This window comes from Aspergillus puulaauensis, chromosome 1, assembly GCF_016861865.1.
Source record: "Aspergillus puulaauensis MK2 DNA, chromosome 1, nearly complete sequence".
Classification (NCBI taxonomy): Eukaryota; Fungi; Ascomycota; class Eurotiomycetes; order Eurotiales; family Aspergillaceae; genus Aspergillus; species Aspergillus puulaauensis.
Genome location: NC_054857.1, coordinates 457,550 through 471,460, shown reverse-complemented (window position 1 = coordinate 471,460; position 13,911 = coordinate 457,550). Strand labels below are relative to the sequence as shown.

Sequence of the window (13,911 nt, the reverse complement as noted above, 5' to 3'; positions counted from 1 at the left end):
AACCGTGGTCAAAGTAACACTCTAGGGAACGTTTGAACAGAGCATAAATCCCGATTGTATTCTTCCAACTATAGTCAGGGCAATACCTGGGGGCTGTGCGGACCAATGCACCATCAACTTGGGCAAGTATAACACCGTTCAGGCAACGGTGTAGAATATCAAAACGAGAATAGCCGCCGGTAGAACAGAGCTCCTCAGCAAACCAGCAAGATGCAGCTCTGTCTCATTTGCTATCCACTACACATGCTGCCCGGGGTCGGTGATGTTGCGGATAGTCGTGCGGAAGCCCATGCTTTTTGATATATTCTGTCGCGCTATATTCCAGTGAATTGGAATAACATTCTGACATCAGCTGCTCCGTACAACACCCAACCAGCACTCCGCCCAATTTCAGTTTCCGGGGTAATCCCCGGGGCAATCTCCTGGGTTTTGCGGGGTGCATACATACTCCTTCGGGCTCTCCGGCCCCAGGACATGTTGGCAGAACAATCAGCCGATATAGGCACAGTGCACATACAAATACGCCATTCTCCGGTCTCAGTTGAATTTTAACAAGACAGGCAGTAGATGAAGGATCTCGAGTTTCCACCTACATTTTAAACAAAACAACGATGAAGAACGCATATCTCCTTTCAGGCACACTTCTCCACGCGGCCTTTGTCGCAGGCATAGTTCACCCCGGTCTCCTGCACACGGACGACGACTTCAACCGAATCCGCGGCTACGTCGAGGACGCGGCCGAGCCATGGCTGACAGGCTGGAACAAGCTCGCCGCGCGCGCCAACTCAAGCTACGAGCCCAATGCAGCAGAAACTGTCTGTCGTGGTGCATCCTGGTGCGTCCCACAGAACTATCCAGACTTGTACCGCGACGCGGCGGCAGCGTATGCCAACGCCATATACTGGAAGGTCACTGGTGAGACAGCAAATGGGGATGCCGCCGCTTCGATCTTGGATGCATGGAGCAGCACCCTTACTACGGTTACCGGTAGTTCGGATAAATATCTGGCGGCGGGGCTGTATGGGTACCAGCTTGCGAATGCGGCAGAGATCCTGCGAGACTATGACGGGTGGGATGGATTGACTGCTACGGTCGACATGATGCAGTCGGTCTTTCTCCCCTTGAATAGTGACTTCTTGGTCGCCCACAATGGGGCGGTCATTGACCATTACTGGGCTAATGTAGGTCTACTAGTACTTTTGCTTCTGCCCCCCGCCCCCCTTGTTGAAAGCTTGAGTAACTGATGGAATTGCATAGTGGGATCTCTGCAACTTAGCTAGCCTGCACGCTATCGGAGTTCTCAGTGACAACCAGACCGCAATTGACCAGTCCACGGACTACTTCCAGAATGGGGCAGGAATGGGCGCGCTGGATAATCTCATCTGGACGCTTTTCACCGAAGAAGGCAGCGGGAAAGCGCTTGGTCAGGGTCAGGAATCGGGCAGAGACCAGGGACACAGTCTACTTGATTTTGCCCTTGCTGGCGTTCTTGCCCAACAGTCTTATAACCAAGGGTTGGACCTGTTTGCCTTGGAGGACAATCGGATTCTTGCAGGGTGAGTTTTCGCTTTTGTTGTTGTCTCTTGGTTGCTTCTGTCTAGGGAAGGAAGAAAAGAAAAAAAAAAAAAAAAAAGGAACGAAAGAAAGAACCGACAATTGATAGAGGAATTAGGGCTGAATACGTCTTCAAGTACAATACCGGCCACGATGTTCCATACAGCACCTATACGAACTCCCAAGGTACAATGTCCGTCATTGGGTCTAGTGGCCGGGGTGCAATGAGACCTATTGCGGAGCTGCTGTATGCACACTACAGCGGAGTCAAGGGACTGAATGCATCGTGGACGCGAGAATACCGGGATCTCGCAGTGGAGGATGGAGGTGGCGCGGAGGGAGGTGGTGGCGACTACGGATCCACCAGCGGCGGCTACGACCAGCTTGGGTTTGGAACCGTGCTATTTCGTTTGGATGAGTAGAGCAGGTTGGTTGCGGGACAGACGCTCCATCGATGCGAGCGAAGGGTGTCGGCCTTTGAGGGAGCTGGATAGCATGTTTAGTAGTTGACGCTGTAGGAGTAATCCAGCATGGATGATCTGGCCTGTGGTGGTTCTGCATATGCCCTCGAGAAGCATACCCATACTCCGGGTAATTGAGAAATATGATTTCCGTGTGTAGATGCATACTATCCTTCATACCCTATAAATTAGGCTAATAGATATTGTCCGGGCTGGCTAGGTAGGTAGTTAGTCATATGCACCTTGCGCTAGTGTATAAAACACCTACCAGGGCGATGACGAGGGGATTATACTGCAGATATCGGGGGAAACCCCGGCCAGTCTCCCGAAGGCACTGTGCTAGGCAATTTCTGTTAATTAGAGCGCCCAGAGACAATCCCTCCACATCTTCCATCTCACCACGAGCCAAATTCTCTGCGTAAAGACAATGGCGACAGAATCCCAACTCCAGATCGTTCCAGGAACGACATGGACAGCTGTAAGAATCCTGACGATGCTCACAGATACATCCACTGACCATACCCTACTCCACCTGCCCAGATCAACACAGGCCTCCATATCCAAGCACACGGCGTGGGATTTCTCGAAGTCGATGGCGTCTTCTACCTGATCGGCGAAGACAAAACCAACGGCACATTCTTTCAGCAGATCAATGCCTATTCATCCGGGGACTTAGTCCGGTGGAAACTCGAAGGCCCGTTGCTGACTGTGTCCAAGGACAACAAGGAAGGTGACCTGGACGCTCGGCGCATCGTGGAGCGGCCGAAAGTCATATATAACGAGCAAATGGCCACGTATGTTATGTACGTGCATATTGACAATGAGGACTACACGGATGCGCGGGTGGGGGTTGCGACATGCAAGACTGTTACGGGGACGTATGAGTATCGGGGCAGTTTCCGGCCGCTGGGGTATGAGTCGCGGGATATTGGGCTGTTCCAGGACGACGATGGGGCCGCTTATCTGCTTACCGAGGATGTGAGTAACGATCCTTCTCGAAAGTGGGGGTTGGAGCAGGCTTTCTGACGATCGAATTGATTCCTCCTTGAAGAGGAAGAATGGGCTTAGGATTGCGTCTTTGACCGGAATGCATCGAGTCTCCGGCAGTCTGGAAAAAGAATGACTACTATTATGTCTTCGGCTCTCATCTGACTGGGTGGGACTGTAACGATAATGTGTGTATGCGTGTGTACTTTGAAGACTGGACTAATACGGCTCCATCATAGGTCTACAGCTACGCATCATCAATGTCTGGCCCTTGGTCGCCGTGGAAGGAGTTTGCCGATGTGGGCTCCAACACGTGCGAGTCCCAATCCAGCGCCATCGTACCTTTGAACCAAGAAACGGCCCTGTACTGGGGCGATAGATGGTGTCCCTCGAACCTCGCCCAAAGCACATACGTCTTTCTGCCGCTGGAGAAACGCGGCCACGAGATCTACATGCAGAATCGCGGGTCGTGGGTGCTGGATACAGCAACGAAATCCTGGGAAGAAATGCCGCCTGGGACTGTCGCTCCCAGCCAAGGGCGGGAAAAGGACTTTTCCTGCCACCTGCGCAGCTCTACTGCAGGCTTGACGACATTGCGCATAAGGTATAGAAACCCGTCGGCGAAGAGTCAGCAGGTGGCTGTCGAGGTAAATGGGAAGCGGCAGACGGTTGACTTTCTACCGACTGGGGCCAGGAAGCAAGGCGTGCAGGAAGAGGGAGAGAGCGTGCTTCATTGCGCACTGGTTAGCGGAGATAATTCAGTCGTCATCCAGGATGCGAAGACTGGCCTGGAGATACTCGGTGTTGGGTTTGTCAATCTCGCCAGATCATGAGATGCTGCAGTTTGCCTTGGCTTTCTTGGTCTCATCGGACGTAGTAGGGTTTAACCTTATGCTGTCAACTGTAGTAACCACATTCTTCAACATATATTACTTTATAACAACCGCTAGTGTGTACACAACATGGATCTACGATTGGTCTTTTACTGAGTAAGGTACGATAACCTCAAGCAGGATGTTGAACACTTGTCAGCATCTAGCAATGATCCATCAGAATAGTCGCAGCAGGGATTATTACTCTGTCGAATGGTTGAATCAGCACTGGACCCTGCAGCATACCAGCCTATCATCTGGCTTGGCTGGGTCCCCCTGCAGGTTGACGAAATATCCCGTCGGTCAATTCCAACCTATCATGAAATAGCCGTCTACATAGCCGATCTGAGCATACCCCGGACATGTCATGTCCGGATCTGCACGTCTAGCCCACTGCACTACGTACTCCGGAGTACACTACTTGACTGCCATGTCGATGCCGGGGGAATGAGCGGTGGTTCTCCTGAGCATCATCGACAAAACATGCCATGCTCATCCGGTAGATGTCCCGCTGGGATCATCCCATGTCCAGTGGTGGCGTTATATCAGATGCACATGTAACATTTCCGAACCAAACAGAGCGTTAGATAACAATGAAAATGCTCAGAACCATTATTTGGGGAACGGCAGCTGTTGCCCATCTTGCCCTTGGAGCAGCGCTCTCGTGCAATTCCACCGCTCCAGTTGCGGTCCATCCAATCCCTGCCGGAATCGCAAGTCGAGATACATACTCGGTCAGCGTGCGCTCCCTGAACAGGCGCCATCCGCAGCATTACCCCGTCGACCCCTTTCTGTTCACCGTTGCCGAGGCAAACATCACGACCGGCGCCAACATCCTTCATGACACGTCTGTCGCGGCATTCGACTTCTGCGGCCCCATTGAGGTTTCGGTGACCTACAACAACGGCCCCATCGACACGGCAGAGATACGCCCGCACTCCTACAACATCAGCCCCCGAGTCCATGGAAGGACAATCAAGTTCACCCTCGACGCGCCCAAGCATGTGGTCGTCCAGGTGAACAACGATATCTGGGACGTGCTGCATCTGTTCACCCACGCGATCGAGACCAATCCACCGGCTCCCTCTGATCCAGCCTATCTGTACTTCAGCCCCGGAATCAACAACCACACCATCGCGGCCAATCTCACCGACCGCCAGCTCCGAGTCCCCGCGGGGAAGACAATCTACGTCGCCCCGGGGGCCACCGTCAGCCTCACCCTCGTCTTCCAAAATGTCTCCAGCACCGGGATCCGCGGCCGCGGACTCGTGCGCACAGGCGGGATCCGGATCCGCAACTCAACGGACATCCTCATCTCCGACGTGCTCCTCTTCAACAGCAACGTGGCCACATACATGTCGTCCGACGTGACCGTGCGCGGAATCCCCTCCATCTCGTCGGGCAAATGGGGCGACGGAATCGACTTCTACTGCAGCCGCAACGGCCTCGTCGACAACGTCTTCCTGCGCAATTCCAACGACAACGTCGCCCTCTACCAACACCGCGACGATGCCTTTGGCAACTCCAGCAACATCACCATCCAGAACGCCGTCCTCTGGGCCGACTACGCACACCCCATCAACATCGGCACGCATGGAAATACCCCCAACCCGGAGGTCATGGACGGGGTTGTGATCCGCAACATCGACGTCCTCGACCACCGCGAACGCCAAATGTGGTACCAGGGCTGCCTCTCCATCAACGCGGGCGACAGCAACCTGATCCAGAATGTGCATGTCGACGGCATGCGCGTGGAGAACTTCCGCGACGCCCAGCTAGTGAACCTGCGCGTCATGAACAATACGAAATACAGCACCTCCCCGGGGCGGGGGATCCGCAACGTCTATATCAAGGATTTGTCGTATCGGGGGAGCAACGCCAACCCGTCGCTGATCCTGGGGTATGACGCCACGCACAAGATCTCGAACGTCACGTTTGAGAATCTGGTTGTCAATGGGGTGGTGGTTTCGGATACGATGGTGAAACCGAGCTGGTATTATACGGCGGATTTGGTGCCAATGTTTGTAAATGAACACGTAGAGGACTTGAAGTTTATTGCCTCGTAGGCGGGTGTATCTCTGGGACAGGGTTTACAGTGGACATCTGCAGTCAGGGACAAACAGAGGGTTGATTGATCGAGTGACTCAGAAGCCGCGATCCAGTGTGTATCTAGGTGCATCCTACTAGGTAGTCAACATCCTGTACCACAGAGACTTCTCATGCCGGGGAGCCATTCCGAGACTTTCACCGGACAGCCTGAGATTTTCCCTATTTTTCCTAATTGCCGATCTACCTACCACAGGATAAAGAGCCACTATGCCTAGATATCAAGCCTTCATCAATCATTCCAGTCCAGTTCCCTTCCTCAGCTCAGCTAAGCTCATCCCCAGAAAGACCAGGGAAACCAAAATGGCCAACAAACAGCACATCTGGTTCAACGAACCCGCTTCGAAATGGGTCGAAGCCCTCCCAATCGGCAACGGCAGACTCGGAGCAATGATCCACGGCAAAGTCCACAACGAGATCTGGCAACTGAACGAAGACTCAGTGTGGTACGGCTCACCCCGTGACCGGAATCCGCCGGACGCGTTAAGGAATCTCCCCAGAATAAGACAGCTCTTGGAAGCCGGGAAGCCGCGGGAGGCCGAGAGCCTGGCCGCGAAGGCGTTTATGGGGATTCCTGAGTCGCAGCGGCATTATGAGCCGCTGGGGGAGGTTCAGTTTCGGTTTTGGGGACGGCAGGGACAGGGAAAGAGACAAGATGAAGAAGGAGATGGAGGTGTCTGTGACTACAAGCGGTATCTGGATATCGGGCAGGCGTTGTGCGGCGTGGAGTATGGGGTTGATGGTGTTGGGTTTCGGCGGGAGGTGTTTGCCAGTGCGCCGCAGAATGTGATTGTTTCGCGGTTTTCAACGTCCCAGGGTGGGAAGCTGTCGTTCGATCTACGACTGTTTCGGGGTGAGGATACGAATGTGTTTGTGGATGAGATCAAGATTGTCGATGGAATGATCGTGATGACGGCGCAGACTGGCGGTGGTGGCGTGCGGCTCTGCCTGGTGGCGAGTGTGCATGTCGAGGGAGGTTCGTCTTTATCAGCATTTCTAACCTCCTTCACCTTTGGTATGAATTATATCTGACCCGGGATGTAGGAAATGTCGAGACGATTGGGGAATATATCGTTGTGCGGAATGCGGACAGCGCTGAGATCCGACTGACTGCTTGCACGACATTCCGGTATCCAGACCCTGAGGCTACCTGTTTAGGCTGGATGAAAGAGCTAGCAGGCCTCGCTTACCAGGATCTCCGGGCTATGCATATCCAAGATTATCAGTCTCTGTTCTCGCGGGTGGAGCTCTCCCTCGGCCGCGCTGAGGGACAGAGTGATGAATCCCTCGCCTCTCGATCAACTAAAGAACGAATGGCACTGGCTCGAAAGGGCCAGGTAGATCTAGACCTCATAGCCCTATATTACCAGTTTGGTCGGTACCTGCTAATCTCCAGCAGCCGACCTGGATACAAAGCCCTACCAGCAAACCTTCAGGGCATCTGGAACGACAGCATGAGCCCACCCTGGGGATCCAAATTCACGATCAACGTCAACACGCAAATGAACTACTGGCTCGCCGAGGTAACGAACCTCTCCGAGTGCCACGAGCCGTACTTCGACCACGTCAAGCGCCTAGCTGCGAACGGATCCGTCACGGCGCAGACAATGTACGGCTGCCAGGGCTGGGTGGCCCACCACAACACCGATCTCTGGGCGGATTCTGCGCCGCAGGATCGATGGATCCCAGCAACTTTATGGCCGCTCGGGGGCGCCTGGCTCTGCACCCACATCTGGGATCGGTTTATGTTCACCCAGAATCGGGACTTCCTCCGAGACCTGATCGGGCCCTTGCGCGGGAGCGTGCAGTTCTTCCTGGATTATCTGATCGAGGATGGTGGAGCTGGGTACATGGTGACATCTCCATCGCTCTCCCCGGAGAACCAGTACCGACACCCGAACGGCGAGGAAGGCTGCATGTGCATTGCGCCGACAATGGACACCCAGATCCTGCGGTCGCTATTCGAGGGCTATCTCGCTGCCATTGAGATCGTCGGCACAGAAACCGATACCCCCATCGCCACCCACGTCAAGCAATACCTGGCCAAGCTGCCTCCCCTGCAGATAGGCAAACACGGCCAACTCCAAGAGTGGCTCGAAGACTACGACGAAGTCGACCCGGGCCACCGCCACGTCTCGCATCTCTGGGGTCTGTACCCGGGCACCCAAATCACCGCCGACCACACGGCCCTCCTGGACGCCTGCAAGCAGACGCTGCGTCGTCGCGCCGCACACGGGGGCGGACATACAGGCTGGAGCCGCGCATGGATGATAGCCCTGTGGGCGCGTCTGCGCGACGGAGACGAGGCAGGGCGCCAGGTAGCGGAGATCCTGCGCACCTCGACGCACGACAACCTGCTAGACGACCACCCGCCGTTCCAGATCGATGGCAATTTCGGTGCGCCGGAGATTCTCCCCGCGGAAGCAGTCGATGTATCGGGATCCTGCTTCGGTCTCGCGCTCTACTTGGATTGTATGCTCCATCATGGCTAGAGTAGCTTCGAGGTCGATGGCTGCTTTGCTCGACACCAGTCTGCGGAGATTCTTCTCTGCGTCTTCACGCTGGCCGTTCCGGAGAAGCAGCCATGGCGACTCGGGGGCGAACCAGACGCAAATGATCAGCGGGACCGGCCAGATCCATTGCAAAGCGAATGGGATCCTGTACGCCCATTCCGTCGTGCCCGTGGAGAAGGCCTGCTGGACCCCAGAGGCCAGCAGCAACCCGGCTGCCCAGCAAAAGCATACATAGTTGGCAAGATATCCCCTGAGAACAGTCGGGCAGATCTCAGAGGCATATGCCGGTGCCAGGATAGCAAAGACCCCCCACGGCAAGCCAGACAAGAAGCAGCCAGCACACAGCATTGCCAGGTTTCGAGCAAAGAAAGTAATAAAGATCGACCCAGTGCAGAACGCCAGCGATCCCAGTAACGTCTTCCGATACCCGAACCGCTGCGAGAGCCAGCCATTCGCCAGGGCGCCGAAGATCGTGCCGACGCTCGTGGAGTTGGCGAGCCCTGCTTGCCATGGGCCGGATATCTGGTAGCCTTGCTCGGGCCCGTAGTATGAGCCGTAGCGTCTTTGAAAGGCGGGCTGCGCGAGGAAGCTGCTAACGAGAATGATATCATATCCTTCCATGACGACTGCCATGGAGAACACCACGGACCACGCGATGGCATACGGGTACGCCTTCGCGCCGTCCTTGAGTGTCATTGCATGTTCATTGTCCGCTCCGGCTTTTCCGTCCGCTCTTGGGGGAGGCTGGGCAATGGCGCTGTTTGCCAATTCAATATGTGCAGAGCCCGGCACCGCCACCCCCTGCTTGTCGCCATCCTGGGTAGTAAAGACAGCCATGGAGAGTCTGTGATTATTGATGTGTAAACCTATGCTTTCTTCGGCTGCTGGTGGGGGCTTCCGTGGTTTTATAAGAGGGCCCTAACCAGTCGTTCTTGGTCTCCCGCTCCGGTTTACTTAGGGGTTCTTTACCCCGACTGCACATGTTGACTTGAACCAGATCAGACCAGGCAAGGCAGGAATACTCGACCGACGGCTTTGAGGCCTCGTTACAATTACCCTATGTTCCGATTGCTGCGTACCTGTTAGCTAGCTGGAGCTGGTGGACCCCGACTCACCCAGCCGAACCGACTAAACGACCCATTCCACTGCACTTTGAGTGAGTTCATGATCAATCTGCCCTCTCCTACGCAAATTCAATCCTGAGTTAATGCACCAACCATTGCCCGCAGACGCTGAAGGCTGCGAGATGGCAGTCCTGGACTCCTGGACGGGGTGGTCTCCGGGGATTGTCCCGCCTGCCGACTGGAGAAAAAGAAAGGACTCTGCGTCACTTTACGTCGGCAAATTCAGAGTTCTTCTTTTCCTTTTCTTTCACGTAACAACCGAGCATCGGGTATTTGGAGTCTTGCTGATTGCAGCGTCGTTGTTACCCAACTTCGGTGGGGGGCGGCGTGGTTTGGATGGGCTACGACACGCCACCGCCGTCTATTTATATGGTCCATTAATACCGTGGCTTTTCTGTATTCTGCAGCTCACTACCTCTCATATTGCAGCGTTCACACTCTCGGCATCAGGTAACAATGGCCCTCAATGAGGTCCGTGTTGAGAATGTTGACATCACTTCCTCGTTCTGGTCTCCGATCCAGAAACGTGCGAGGGAGAAAGCGACCCCAGCTATGATCAAGAGGCAGAAAGAATTGGGCTATTGGGATTGTCTGACCTGGAAAGAAGGTGACCCGAGGAAAATAGGAGTCAGTTTTCATTCTCCGACCCCCCTCTCCCGACTCGGATTATCAGCATTAGTTGATAAGTAGTAACTGACAATCTGCGCCGTGCTCTAGATTTTCTGGGAAAGCGACATCTTTAAAACCATTGAAGCATGCTGCTACTTCCTCATGACGAAGCCCGACGATGCGCTCATGGCAGAAGTTGAATCTGCCATCGACATGATCCGCCTCGCGCAACATCCAGATGGGTATATCAACAGTTACTACACGGTGACTGGCCGATCCGGGCGATGGACGAACCTGCGGGACATGCATGAGCTCTACTGCCTAGGCCATCTAATCGAGGCCTGCGTCGCCTACGAATTGCTCACTAAAAGCGGACGGCTGCTCGAGCCTGTCCGGAAGGCAATCGAGCATGTGGACTCTATATTCGGGGACGAGCCAGGCAAGCAAAGAGGGTATCCTGGACACCAGGAGATCGAAATCGCCTTACTTCGGCTGTACGAGATGACGGGGGAGAAGCTGTTCTTTAAAGTCGCGGAATACTTCCTGAACGAACGGGGCAGGCGAGACGAGAACGGCGAAATCTATTTCGACATTGAGGCACACCGACGAGGCGGGGATCCGTATGTTAACATGTTCTTCGAGATGAAGGCGTGGTATCGGTTTCCCCGAGATTACGCATACCACCAGGCAGACTGCCTGCTTCTGGAGGCCACGGAGCTAAAAGGCCACGCAGTCCGGGCCATGTACTATGTCACTGCTGCAACGGATTTGTGCCGCCTCACCGTCGATCCCAAGATCAAGGCCAGCATCGACCGCCTGTGGAGGGACATGGTCGACAAGAAGATCTACATCACCGGGGGCCTCGGCGCAATACGGCAGTGGGAGGGATTCGGCGAACCCTATTTCCTGCAAGACACAGAACGCGAAGGAACATGCTACGCCGAAACATGCGCCTGTTTCGCCATGATCCTCTGGTGCCAGCGGCTGCTGCGCCTCGAGCTCGTCTCGGAATACAGCGACACGATGGAGATCGGGCTGTACAATGGGTTCCTGGGCGCCATTGGCTTGGACGGCGTCTCGTTCTACTATGAGAATCCACTGAGAACGTACACGGGCCAGCCTAAGCTCCGAACCCCTTGGCTGGACTGTGCATGTTGTCCGCCGAATGTCGCGAAGCTGCTTGGACTGCTCGGCACCCTTGTGTACTCCTACACTCCGGATCCATCGCTTATTGCTATCCATCTATACATGGATAGTACCTTCTCGGTGCCTGGCTCCAGCGCCGTTGTCTCACAGGTGACCAAGATGCCGTGGTCTGGCGAAGTCGAGATCAAAGTCCAGGGAAGAGCGAAGCTTGCATTACGCATTCCTGGATGGGCCCATGGGGTGTTCAAGTGCTCGGTACCAGGAACACAAAAGACGGGTTATCTCTACGTTGATGTGGAGGACACGGTGGTGTCATTGCAGTTCAACATGGAGGCACGAAGGGTATACACAAACCCCAGTACCAATAAGGATGAAGTATGCCTCATGCGCGGCCCATTGGTGTACTGCATCGAGGACGTGGACAATGACGGGGTGGATATCGATAAGATTGCGTTACTGGATGAGCCTCTATCTGAAGGCCAGCCCTCGCAAATCGCCGGGGTCGACTCGGTGGTCCCGATTGTGGCGGTGGGGAAGGAGATTATCAATGCCGAGTCCTCGCTATATCGACCTCAGCCGTGGCAGTTGACTCCCAGCTCCAAGAGTCTCACATATGTGCCATTTTTCCTCCGAGCCAATCGTGGCGGGAACGGGGGCATGCGGGTTTGGTCGAAGTATTCGAGTGCAAGGTCAACGTGAGGGCCGTTTGATTGTAGCGTATCGGGGCTAGGGTGGGCATCAATGGGTGTCTATGTGTTCTGGGTTGAGATCGTTGAGGTTGTTTCTAGTGTTATATCGTTCCAGTATCACGGTGGCAAAGTACGCCCAGGCCTTTTAGTCGTACGGTTCGGTCAACAAATTAGTATGTTTACATATCTATACAGAGGCTGCTGCAGAGGGTATATCAGAGTGTTCTAGTTTCATAAGTCTCTACAAATGTATGATCGTAGTTAAGGTTAGTGACAATCGAGAGAATAGACAATCTATGAGGCACGTTCGGCTCATCTTCACAGCTATACTATCCGGAAATATCAGAGATCCAGCGGGTAGGTTGTCGATTCGATGCTCTCTGGATACACCAACCCCCCCTGTTGACGGACCTGGTCCATAACTTCCATGATAACAATACTCTCCTCCCAAGGAAGTGTATCACTTTCAGGCTTCCCGTCACGCACACAACGGGCAACTTCGTCGGCCTCCCAGAACATGCCCCGCGCATCTCCGGGAATAGGGACATGGACGTCTTGGAAAGTTGCGGTCTGACCTGGCTCGGCCTTTGGTACAACCCGGTATCTCTCCGGGCGATAGGCAGGCCCAAATATTAAGATATGGCCCTTGGTTCCGTGGATCTGAATGGAGGGACCAGCAGAACCGCGGTTGTCTGGGTCGGTTGCAACTCGAAAGGCCGTCATTGCCACGGCGTGCGAGGTGCGTTTGGGGAGTGCGGACGGTGTTGTCGTTGGGAATGTTAAGAGCATTGTTGCCTCCTCGTCTGATCCAGTCCCAGGATATTTGGACATGTGAGAGGTAATCTGAGATGGGGCTCTACGCTGAGCACGAGGCAGGGTGTGGTAAAGAATTTGGAAGACCCAGGTAAGAGCATAAACACCCACTATTATTTGGTCAGTCACTTATCTTTGGTCTTGAAGGGACGTCATACAGTCGAGGAGGGCACCACCCGCCAAATCCTTATTCACCATGCGATGGTCGCTCTTCCAAGCCGTCTCAGGATCAGCTCCAATGCTCAGGTCAGAGACCACACGCAGAACCTCCCCGACAGCTCCGGATTGCACGAGCTCTCGGACCTGAATGCTGAGTGGGAAGTACCGGGTCCAGACAGCTTCCATCAGGAAAAGGCCTTTCTTCTGGGCAACTTCACATAAGACCTTGGCCTGGGCTGCGTTTACGGTGAAGGCCTTTTCACAAAGAACATGCTTACCAGCTTCCAAGGCAAGCATAGCGTGTTGAAAGTGGTGCGAGTGAGGACTGGCCACATAGACTGCTTGGACGTCGGGGTTGGTAACGGCCTCTTTGTAAGATCCGTATGTCGCGCATGGTCTGGGAATCTGGAGTCTTTGGACGAATGAGTCCGCTGAAGACTTGGAGGAGGAGGATGCGACAGCGACCACAGTGTGAGCAACGTCTGTAACTCCTCTCTTACTTGGGTTCAACAGCAGATCCTTTACAAAGGCTTAAATCACAATATTAGCTTCGAGTCTCGGCAACGTTTGAACTGGCAGTTAGGGTATCTCACTTTCTGCGATTCCTCCGGTAGCTATATTGATTAAAGTCAGTATTAGCTAGAAGATAGGATTCATCCGACTCACCGAGGATCCCCCATCGAAGATTGTAAGCCATGTTTGGTTGAGCAATATTTGCAGTATGCAGACGGTGCAACAGGATGGTGGAGGATACGTGGAAATGGATTCATTGATCAAGGTATTTATATACGACAGTGCGGGGATTCAATATTGGTTTCCAGCGTGATAATACTTGTACTTCTATATTTCTCTCTATTAAGCAAGCCCCACTGCCCCAC

At 54.1% G+C, this 13,911-nt stretch overlaps 7 protein-coding genes across 7 annotated transcripts; 5 read left to right on the top strand and 2 right to left on the bottom strand.

Moving 5' to 3' along the window:
- Positions 1-611: 611 nt before the first annotated feature.
- Positions 612-1,976, top strand: APUU_10220A (uncharacterized protein; the record flags this gene model as incomplete). The annotated part of the gene is made up of 3 exons (XM_041698375.1): positions 612-1,181; positions 1,258-1,556; positions 1,673-1,976. 3 exons carry the CDS (start codon positions 612-614, stop codon positions 1,974-1,976), a joined length of 1,173 nt encoding a protein of 390 aa, XP_041549586.1.
- Positions 1,977-2,442: 466 nt separating this feature from the next.
- Positions 2,443-3,835, top strand: APUU_10219A (uncharacterized protein; the record flags this gene model as incomplete). Its single annotated transcript, XM_041698363.1, has 3 exons — positions 2,443-2,493; positions 2,556-2,993; positions 3,242-3,835. The coding sequence occupies 3 exons, from the start codon at positions 2,443-2,445 to the stop codon at positions 3,833-3,835; spliced, it is 1,083 nt and encodes a 360-aa protein (XP_041549585.1).
- A 632-nt stretch (positions 3,836-4,467) lies between these two features.
- On the top strand, positions 4,468-5,940 carry APUU_10218A (uncharacterized protein; the record flags this gene model as incomplete). The annotated part of the gene is made up of 1 exon (XM_041698352.1): positions 4,468-5,940. The coding sequence occupies one exon, from the start codon at positions 4,468-4,470 to the stop codon at positions 5,938-5,940; it is 1,473 nt and encodes a 490-aa protein (XP_041549584.1).
- A 343-nt stretch (positions 5,941-6,283) lies between these two features.
- APUU_10217A (glycoside hydrolase family 95 protein) lies at positions 6,284-8,472 on the top strand (the record flags this gene model as incomplete). The annotated part of the gene is made up of 2 exons (XM_041698341.1): positions 6,284-6,956; positions 7,025-8,472. 2 exons carry the CDS (start codon positions 6,284-6,286, stop codon positions 8,470-8,472), a joined length of 2,121 nt encoding a protein of 706 aa, XP_041549583.1.
- A 64-nt stretch (positions 8,473-8,536) lies between these two features.
- APUU_10216S (uncharacterized protein) lies at positions 8,537-9,330 on the bottom strand (the record flags this gene model as incomplete). The annotated part of the gene is made up of 2 exons (XM_041698330.1): positions 8,537-8,743; positions 8,800-9,330. 2 exons carry the CDS (start codon positions 9,328-9,330, stop codon positions 8,537-8,539), a joined length of 738 nt encoding a protein of 245 aa, XP_041549582.1.
- A 743-nt stretch (positions 9,331-10,073) lies between these two features.
- APUU_10215A (glycoside hydrolase family 127 protein) lies at positions 10,074-12,071 on the top strand (the record flags this gene model as incomplete). The annotated part of the gene is made up of 2 exons (XM_041698319.1): positions 10,074-10,244; positions 10,335-12,071. The coding sequence occupies 2 exons, from the start codon at positions 10,074-10,076 to the stop codon at positions 12,069-12,071; spliced, it is 1,908 nt and encodes a 635-aa protein (XP_041549581.1).
- Positions 12,072-12,403: 332 nt separating this feature from the next.
- APUU_10214S (Gfo/Idh/MocA family protein) lies at positions 12,404-13,730 on the bottom strand (the record flags this gene model as incomplete). Its single annotated transcript, XM_041698308.1, has 4 exons — positions 12,404-12,984; positions 13,033-13,563; positions 13,627-13,647; positions 13,700-13,730. 4 exons carry the CDS (start codon positions 13,728-13,730, stop codon positions 12,404-12,406), a joined length of 1,164 nt encoding a protein of 387 aa, XP_041549580.1.
- Between the last annotated feature and the right edge of the window lie 181 nt (positions 13,731-13,911).